The sequence below is a fragment of the Seriola aureovittata genome, chromosome 6 (genome assembly GCF_021018895.1).
Source record: "Seriola aureovittata isolate HTS-2021-v1 ecotype China chromosome 6, ASM2101889v1, whole genome shotgun sequence".
Classification (NCBI taxonomy): Eukaryota; Metazoa; Chordata; class Actinopteri; order Carangiformes; family Carangidae; genus Seriola; species Seriola aureovittata.
In genome coordinates, this window is record NC_079369.1 from 26,639,456 (window position 1) to 26,649,693 (window position 10,238).

General features: G+C 42.1%; 1 protein-coding gene across 1 annotated transcript in view; it reads right to left on the reverse strand.

The window, feature by feature from the left end:
• The window catches only part of pik3r3b (phosphoinositide-3-kinase, regulatory subunit 3b (gamma)), a 208,053-nt gene that overhangs the window by 131,628 nt on the left and 66,187 nt on the right, over nucleotides 1-10,238 (reverse strand). The window contains exon 4 of the mRNA XM_056377704.1: nucleotides 9,533-9,610. Coding sequence (XP_056233679.1) covers nucleotides 9,533-9,610 — 78 coding nt within the window. The remainder of the gene's footprint in view (nucleotides 1-9,532; nucleotides 9,611-10,238) is intronic.

Consider the following 10,238-nt stretch of genomic DNA (forward strand, 5'->3'; position numbering starts at 1 on the left):
GCAGTTTCGAGACAATGTACAACATTGGGTTAGGATTGTGGTCATGGTTCACAAAAAGACAAATATGAATTGTAGAGTCTGGATTCAACAGTGAGTCAGTTTCCAGAGACTCCAATGTTAAAATGTCCAACTTTACAGCAGAAATAAACATGTTTACAGCCTGGTACAAAACACAGTTTTGGTCTCTAGAGCTGATTTCCTCATTCAGCATAACTGTTTATATAACTTGCCTGTTTACATTTTATTAAAGCTTAAAGTTATGGAGAATTGAAGCTCCACACAAGCCCCATTTTTTTGATTAGCTGGGAGTTAGGGGCAGAGTCAGACATTGCCAGATGGCATCGGTGGAGCAGCCCACTCTGAGCTTCAAAACCACTTCTCAGAAACCCGTGTGTGACGTCACAGAGGCTACGTCCATCTTTATTTACAGTCTATGGATGAGACGCAGACTTTGGTTTCATGCATGGATATTTGACAAGCTACACGCCCACCTCCAACACCCCCACCCCCCACCCCCCCAACCTCTACACCATTAGGCTTCCTACATCTGATATAGTTGCAGTTCTGTAGACGGATAAGTGATGCAATGACACACTTACACACACCTGCGAGCACTCATGGATGCACGTCACACACACACACATATACACGTTTGTGCTTCTATACTCGTGAGGACCCGCTTTGACATGATGCATTCTGGAGCCCCGTCCCCCAAGTCTCAACCCTCAAACAGTCCTCAGAGGAAGTGAGGACCGGACAGAACGTCCTCTTTTTACAAAACATGTCCTCACTTTTCCAAAAACCAATCTTTCCAAGAATCTTCTCACTTGTATCCAAAAATGTTCTCACTTTTTCATTCCACTGCTAAAATGTAATTTTTGCAAAATGTTCTTCCTTTCTGAGACGTGTCCTTGTTGTCCAAAACACATCTTCCTAAAATTTCTTTATTATCTTTATTTACAGTCTATGGATGAGACGCAGACTTTGGTTTAATGCATGGATGTTTGACATGCTACACGCCCACCTCCAACACCCCCACGCCCCACCCCCCCAACCTCTACACCATTAGGCTTCCTACATCTGATATAGTTGCAGTTCTACAGACGGATAAGTGATGCAATGACACACACACACACATGCGAGCACTCATGGATGCACGTCTCTAAATCTTGTTTTTATCTCGCAGGTAAAAAGTTCAAAAAGCAGCCGGATAGACAAAAGAATAAACGGCTGCTGAGAGGGAGAGAGAGAGAGAGGGAGAGAGAGAGACAGAGAGAGGTTTTCTTTCACATTGTTTTGCTTATGGCTTTCTGCATTTAGTGACAAAGGACTCATCAGTTTTACCAATTACCTCCATGGAGACGCACTGACACACTCTGCAGCCGGAGCCTTTTATCTGTTTCCACCTCACGTCCATCCTGAGCGTGTGTGTTTGTGTGTGTGTGTGTGTGTGTGTGTGTGTGTGGCTGCGCTCCTTTGCTCCCCAGCTGACTGTAAAAACGCCGGCTTCCAATAGGTTATTGACGGGCGCCAGAGGAAGATGATGACATCACCTCCGACCAATAGCGGGGGCCGTGGGCAGACAGAAAGAAGGACGGACGGAGAAGGATGGAGGGAAGGAGGTGGAAGAAAAAGGATGGAGGGGCGGAGGAGAGGAGCGCTTTTAATTTGTGTTTTGCTGAACTCAGCGACTCCTGTCAGCGAGGTAGGGAGGGGGAGGAAAAGGGACGGTGATGAATGAGTGAATAAAAAGAGGGAGGGAAAGAGATAGAAGATGGGAAGGGAAGAGAGAGAGAGAGAGATTGAAGAGTGCATAAAGGAGGTGCAGTGAAATAAAAGATTATTTAATGGCTCTGGGGCTGCAGATTGGTTGATAGGTTGTTAGCAGCGAGCTGTTAACGGATTGGATGGGAGGATGGGAGGAAAGAAAGTCTCCATCCATCTGAACTAAAAGGAGGATGAGAGGAAAGAGGAATGAGATGGTGAGAGAAGTGGGACACGATTCTCATCACGTCTGTTTGAGAAATTATTACTCACAAATAAATAATTATTGATTGTGTGTGTGTGTGTGTGTGTGTGTGTGTGTGTGTGTGTGTGTGTGTGTGTCTGTGTGTGGATGAGCGGGCTGTGCAGGAGTGTATCTGTACGTGTGTGTGTGTGTATCCAGTATGTTTGCATCGTGTGTGTGTTATGTCAGTGTGCACTGTTTGTATTGAGGACACAGTATATCAGTATATTCTGCTCCAGTCTGAGCCAACATGAGTCATCGTTTCCAAAACAGACACTGCCCACTCTGTGCCTGACAAGTTGGCACAGTGTGTGTGTGTGTGTGTGTGTGTGTGTGTTCATATGTGTGTATGTACAATCATGTAATCATCATACACATTCTAACTGGGTCAACATGTACGAACAGACCCACAAGACACTGACACACGGACACACAAACCCAGCAGTGATGAAAATGTCCATATGTCCACTTATTCCTACACACACACACATATACACGTTTGTGCTTCTATACTTGTGAGGACCCGCTTTGACATGATGCATTCTGGAGCCCCGTCCCCCGTCCCCCAAGTCTCAACCCTCAAACAGTCCTCAGAGGAAGTGAGGACCGGACAGAACGTCCTCTTTTTACAAAACATGTCCTCACTTTTCCAAAAACCAATCTTTCCAAGAATCTTCTCATTTGTATCCAAAAATGTTCTCACTTTTTCATTCCACTGCTAAAATGTAATTTTTGCAAAATGTTCTTCCTTTCTGAGACGTGTCCTTGTTGTCCAAAACACATCTTCCTAAAATGTCCTCATTCTCAAGTACCTGCTCACTGTCCAAAACACCCTTATCTTCTTACATCTTTCTGTCACTATTTTCTAAAGTGTCTTCATTTTCCACCAATGTCAAAACTACTATAATGTCCTCTCTGTCCAATTATTATCTAAAATGCTTCCATGTTCTGTCAATGCTCACATTCCCTAAACTTTCCCAATTTATTTTACTAAAAGTCCTCAATGTCCAAAAATGTCTTCGCTGTGCAGCACAGCGTGTCCCCATGTTCCCAAATGTCTTCACTTTGTTTTCATGGTCCAAAATCTTAATGCTTCACGTCATCACTCAAGGTGTAAAACTCAATCTGGTTCTCACAAAAATACAAGTACAAACACACACACACACACACACACACACACACACACACACACACTCAGAGTTACTGGGCCAACACACTGAGCACTGTGTGGGCAGAGCAGAACCAACCAGCTAAAAAAGGCTAGCTATCACCATGGCAACATCCGGGCCATGTACCAATCGGAGGTCAACTTGATGAGGTAATGCTCTAGAAAGCTTTTGTGACTCGCACACACACTCTATTGTGCGCACACACACACACAAACTCTCGTGCACACACTCACACACACACACACATACACACACACACACACACACACACACACACACACACACACACACACAGTGTACATATGTGCAGACCAATAACACAGGCAGGATCAGTTAGGCAGGATCTGAGGTTGTGGAATAGCCGGAGAGTTTCCGTACAATGCAACAACTCCCTGTTATATAACAATATTCCATAACACACACGACACAAACACACACACTGCAGCAGCTCTCACACTCCTCCTGCAGAGTGATTGATGTTGCATCACGCTCTAATAATGATCCGTGAAACAAAGCAAAGCAGCTCCGCAACACACTGATGTAGGTCATTAACTGCAGTATCACTCCTTTTTACATGTTCACAAACGTTTCCACTTCCTTTGTCGTTTTGTCCATCATCTCTGTTGTTATGACGACATGATGCTGATGACCTCCTGGTTACACTTTGACCCACAGTGCTCAGCAGATACTTTTGAGGGCACATGCAAAATCATAACTCACCATCTATCCCTTGTCATTTGTTAAATTACAATAATTAATAAAAAATCATTATTAAATATATGCTAAAATATACTGAACGCCACCCACAAGGTGCAAGATGAATAAAATCCTAAAGCTTCTAAATCTAACACTCAGTCAGACTATAACAAAAAAGGCTTTACCACTTTCAAGTCCAAGGCTAATCTAAAGTCTGCAGTTACTGAAGGACCCAGAGAAACTTGAACCTCATGTTTATGAACCTTCTGTGATAATGTTACAAGAGAAATCTACGGTGTGCTCATAGAAAGAGTAGGAAGCAGGAAGCCACTGTCATTTATAAGATAACGTGACTGTGCTGGGTTCACTGTGGTGAGACAAAGTGTAAAGATTGATGGAGCTGCTCGTATCATGTTTAGCTTTGTCCCAGATCTATAGAGTATGTAGTACAGTACTCACTAATCAACATACTCTAAACGTCCCATAACGTCTCACTTTAATATACTTTTATCCTGTATAAGTGAAAGGTGTGACGTCTGATGTCATTTGAACTGCAACTTTGGAAAGATAGGAGGCTTGGGCGACATCCAAACTCTAATATCTGGATATACTCTGCTCTGAGGGAGTTTTCTGGAGTTTTCAGTTTTCTGTTTCACTTGCTTTTTGTAATATTGCGTTATTATTAGTATTATCTGTTTTATGTACAGTCAGAAAAGCAGTCTAATGAGGGTCAGATTCAGAGGCAGGGCACTGTGCAAAACTACAAAACAAAATTGATGAATAACTTTTTTTTTTTCAATATTATGAAAATATTGCACACCATAATTGATATTGTCAAGCCTGAAAGACAGTGTTGATTAAACTTCTCAAGCAAACATCAAAATGTTTTCTCCAAAATTAATTGTGTTTTCCAAGACTTTTTTTGGAGCCATTTGATAACTATAATGAGATCATCATTTTATTACAGTCCCTAATCAGTTTGTATTTTTCACTTATCAGTTTGTATTTAAATCATCAAATCTAATATATTATTATTATCACCATGTAATATGTTTTACCACTTTTTAAAATGCAAGTTTACTCAGAGGTATTTTAACTGACCTACTTTGTACTTTTATCTGAGAACATTTTACACAGTGATTTACTTCTACTGTAGTAAAATATCTTCTCAGTAACAGTTAGTGAGTGTTTGTGACGTGCTGCAGTCACTGTAGTGTCTCATGCTTCCTCTTCTTCATCACAGTGACTAACCACCTGCTGTACATTTAAACTTACACTAGTTGTGCTCCAGCACCCAGAGCTCTCTGCTCCTTTTAGTGACTTTCACTAACTCAGCAGTTGATGACACGCTGTCCACATCAGCTAGTTACTTTAGCTTAGCAGTTAGCGCTAGCTTCTCTCTCTCTTGCTCGGTGTGTCTTGGACCAACAGATGAACTTGTTCATCAGAGTGTGGTGTTGTTGTAGCTTCAGTGTGGAGGATCGTGATGCTTATTACATCTTCATGATGTCTGCTCTTACCTTCGACACACAGCTCCGCTCATTAACCACAGCTGCTCTAGTCTGTGACTGTCTGTGTACACAGCAGCCCTCAGATAGGCTATTACTCATGACGTCTAACCAATCAGATGGTGGAGTGGGTGGGACACTGCCACACATGTGTTGAGTTTACTGTCAGATGTCCTGACCATTTTTTTTTACAAAAACAAATTGCAGAACTTGTCCTCCATTATATTTCTGGGAATTTGAGGGTTTGGGGACCTGGGGGGAGTTAATACTCTACAACTGAAACATTACTACTGTTAGGCCAACAAACAAATCAATACAGATCAATATGTCCATCAGTAGATTATTTCCTTTTGGTGGCCAATGAAGACCTTTTGATATTTTTGAACTCAGTATTTCTAATATTCTGACCCTGACTGAGACAGTAAGACACTTTTTACCCTCCATATCATCTGATTGCACAATTCAGACTGCCAACACAGAGAAGACAGAAAAAGATGATTCTATATGACACTTGTGTCTTTCTCTCTCCCCTCCCACTGTCCATCCTGAGGGGTTTTCACACATCACACACACCACCCCTCTCTCTCCTACCTCCATCACCCAAACATCACTTTTCCTTTGTGTGTGTGTGTGTGTGTGTGTGTGTGTGTGTGTGTTTTCATGCGACCTTGCAGCCACATGTCAGGACAAATCTAAGTAAGCTACTGCTTTTCATATATATTCCATAGGATGTGTCCGTGTCTATTAAACCACGCTGTGTACATAAAGCCGGAGTGACTATGGGATGTCAGCAGTTGCATTTCTCTGCGTTTTCCACCATAACGTGTGCAGGACTTTTCTCGTGCGCCCTCCTTTCTGTCTCAACATATATGTGGGTGTGCGTGTCAAACCTGCATGTTAAATTCCTCTGAGTGCCGACATGTCAGCTCCTTTCAGTTAATTACTTTGAGTATGTGCATATCTTTGGCCCCATGCTGACCTCCCAACACTGCCCAAGGAGGCCAGGTGTGTGTGTGTGTGTGTGTGTTTGCTTCTTCTGCACTAAATCTACTATTTATACTCAATCTGTATTGGATTTGCAGAGTTGTTGTCTTTCTCTGCAGAGAAATTGGACCAAACATCTTTCATAACAAGTAATTTATTCTCATTTTATGTCTCCTGATCCTTATTGTTTAAATCTCTTGGATAAAACATTAAAGGGAATTTCCCAGTTTCACAAAACCTGGATCTGATTTTCATAGTACAGAACAAGTTACTGGACTTTATGAGTCAGAGATTTAAAGCCGCACCAGTAACAGACTTTGAGCAGAAGGTCAGCAGCCTCCTCCCTGCTAACTAAGTGTGAGTTGATTAAAGAGCAGTAAATTCACAGTATATTTGCCCAGATAGAGCTCTTCCACTCCAACTGGAACCTGTCAGCAAAACCCTCAGGACCTGAACGGGGATTAAAACGCTCCCAAAACGCTGAAAACAAAAAAAAAAGAAATCAGGCTGCTCAAACTTTGGATTTCCCTCCTTTTGGATCCTGTAAATTGATCACAGACTGACAGGCTCGGTGCTTTGTGCAATTTACTGATCTGTTATGCTCTTTTAGGGGAACTGGTATTCAAACAGTGTTTGAAGTGTTACCGCTCAGAGCTGCCAACAGCCTGATTTAGTGCAGACTGTTTGAGGTACCAGCACAAAACTAACTTCTAGCTCATGTTAAATACTTTCTTTAAACCTCACTGGGAAATCTAAAGCCAAAGTTCAGCTAATACATAGTGTCCTGAAGCTGAGTTTGTACAGAGAGCATTATATCTATATCTGTTATATCTAAGACAGTGGTCGGGGCGGCCCGGTGGCTCACCTGGTAGAGCACGTACCATATAGGCTGAGTCCTAACCGCAGCGTCACTTTTTAATCTAAATTCCAACATTCGTTCCAACGTGGGGTGAAAAGTTCCTATTCGAACTGTAATGACCTGTTGGAAATGTAGCCTGATCCGGATCATGTTGACGGACTTGTGTGTCTGGTACATCATATCAGAAATTAGGTTGGACCATTTGGCTTGACTATCAGCTAATCGTTACCGTAGCACTTACAGACTTTGAGTTTCACTGAATGAAAGGTAGGGCGCTTTTTTTTTTTCTTTTTAAAAAAAAATGTTTTATTGAGAGCAAGGTTAGCAGCAGAAGGCATGAACAAAAGGATGATGTAATGCAGCTGTTAAAAATGTATAAAGTAAGGAAAATAATGACGTGTTGTGGTGTTTGGCGGGAGCAGGTGTGAGTGCGCGCAGAGGGTGGGGGGTGGGGCTCGGGGCATTTGAATTAATTCGAACGAACTGCGGGTAATTTTAAATTTGTTCGAATCCAACTCACAGCCCTTTGCTGCATGTCATCCTCTCTCTCTCTCTCTCTCACTCTCTCTCCCCCTGACTTTCCTGTCTTTCTCTCACTGTGACTATCACAATAAAGGCAAAAATGCCCCCCCCCATCAAAAAAAAAACAACAAAAAAAATGTATTCAAGACAATGGTTCTCAAACAGAAGAATTTAACGCTGATTATTTATAAAACACTAACTGTAAATGGATGAAGCCTCGGAGTAGACAGTTATAATGAAGTCCAACCACACTGCAGAATAGTCAATTCAAATAATAATGTTTGAATTTACATATGAGTTCATTTAATGTTGAAAACTTCATACACTACTCACTACTTTGTGGTCAGTCACAGAAAGTTAGAAATTCAATTTAAAACATGATACTTAAACAAATTTACTCGCAGGCCACAAGAGGACCACTCTTTGAGAAAGGCCGATCTAAGATGAAGTGGATCTCCAGTGTTTATACTTGTTTATACTTGCAGAAGCAAGTTTATCTGTACCCTCAGCTTCAGCTTCAAAGACTGTGCAGCCAAACAGCTTCGCTTCTGAGTTTTTACACAGATTCAATGCAGTAATGTGTTAGCAGTGAGGTGGTGCTTAACTTATTGTTGTTGTAAAAAGGCAAACGTGGGAGGAGAGAAGAAAAATCCAAACACACTCTGTGTTGGTGTGAAAGCTGTCAGTCGGACTCTGGTCCCAGTCCAAGAACGCCTCATGAGCAGGGTCCTGGTTCACTTCCAACTGTGCTAAACTGTTCAACCAGCTACCAACCGGCTAACCTGCGGTTAAAGCGATCAGCTGACAGTAAACTCTTAAGGCACAGTCCCTGAAGTAATCTGTAAAAGCTGCACTGTACTTGTGCTAAATCATATGCTAACAATATGAATGCATGGAGTTCCTCTGTTCAGTCTGTCAACATGTAACTGCCTAAATGAATATTACACAACAACACATTTCTGTTTTCTACCTGTTGGCCAATCATCTGTTTCTCTATATAAACACACACCTGCAGGACAGCGCTGCATGACCTGCAGCCACTCACCGGAGTTTGTATGAGTTTGCATAAAGAGGCCGAACTCCATTCAGGAAGTTCCATGTTTCATATACAGGTCATACTATACAGGTAAGGATGCATGAAATATCACAAGCTGCATCAGTCTGTCAATGATAATAAATCTGTTGTCTCTCCTCTCTCTCCTCCTCGGACTCGATTTTGTGACTCCCCCCCATCCTCCTTCCCCCCAAAACAAAAGTACAGAGTCAGAGCACTCCCTGGTGGTGCCAAACCTGAACTTCAGCAACTCAAACTTGGCCGACTTTCTTTTCTTCTTTTTTTTTTTTCATCTGAGCTACTTCAGCTCCACTGATCCGAGCCGGTGCAGCTTCAGCAGGAGTTTGTGTTGGTTTAAGAACAAACAGGAGAACAGGGATCAGAGTTTAGAGCTGCGGTTCCTTATGATGAAACCACCTGTTACACCTTCTACATTAGACTCAAAGCCTAAACACGGTGTATGTATTATGTAACATTTGTGGCTTCATCTATCTGTAAAATCAATGTTTTTTTTTTTGGCATCATTCAAACATGAAGGACAGTTACAATAGTGACACAACGGTTGCGTGATATTTTGCAACTGGTACATGAGAGGGAGCAGTAATGATGTGAAGGGAGTAGAGTGTTCTCTGTTCTCTGACAGGCTCAATATATATATAATATATAAATGAAAACAATCTCATCTAGCAGCTAGCCTTATTGCAATTACTACAACAGGACAGGAGTGTGTACCTGAGTCCAGAGACTGGCGCAGCTCCACCAGTCCACCGGAGGTCGGAGGAGCCCGATACAGAGACTCAATGTTTAAACCTGCAGAGAAAACACCAGAGATGGAAGAAGAAAGAGGAAGTGAAGGGAAGTTTTTTTTTTTTCCTTTGGGCTAAAGACAGACTGATACACATTATGCTTTACAAATGATGAAGTCTGTGATTACGGCTCCAGGTTACAGATGGTGGGTTAAATGACACTTTTCATGCGATACTGCTGAATTATAAAATATAACATCTGCTGCCACAGAAGACAGAAACACATTTATTTATCATATGTTCTACTGGAGAGATGAATCCCCTTTAGTGATGAAATACTGTCATCAAAAGCTGCCAGTCTCAGTATAAAGAGGAGCCACACACCTTTACAACTCACTGATAAACATGTTAGTCTGAGGTTGCCAGGTTTGGAAACATCGTGCTATGGCTGGAGAGGCTGGGGCAGATTCATACTCTCTTGTTTGTCAAGAAATAGATCCAACATGTAAACCCCTCTAAAATCACAAACTGTGTTTTTTTTATCTTATATAGAGGCGGCTGAAGTTCAGGAGGTAGAGCGGGTTGTTCATTCATCGGAAAGTGAGCGGTTCAATTCCAAGCTCTCCCTGTCCACATGTCAAAATGCCCTTAGGGCAAGATACTGAACCCCAAATTGCCTCCAGTGTAACATC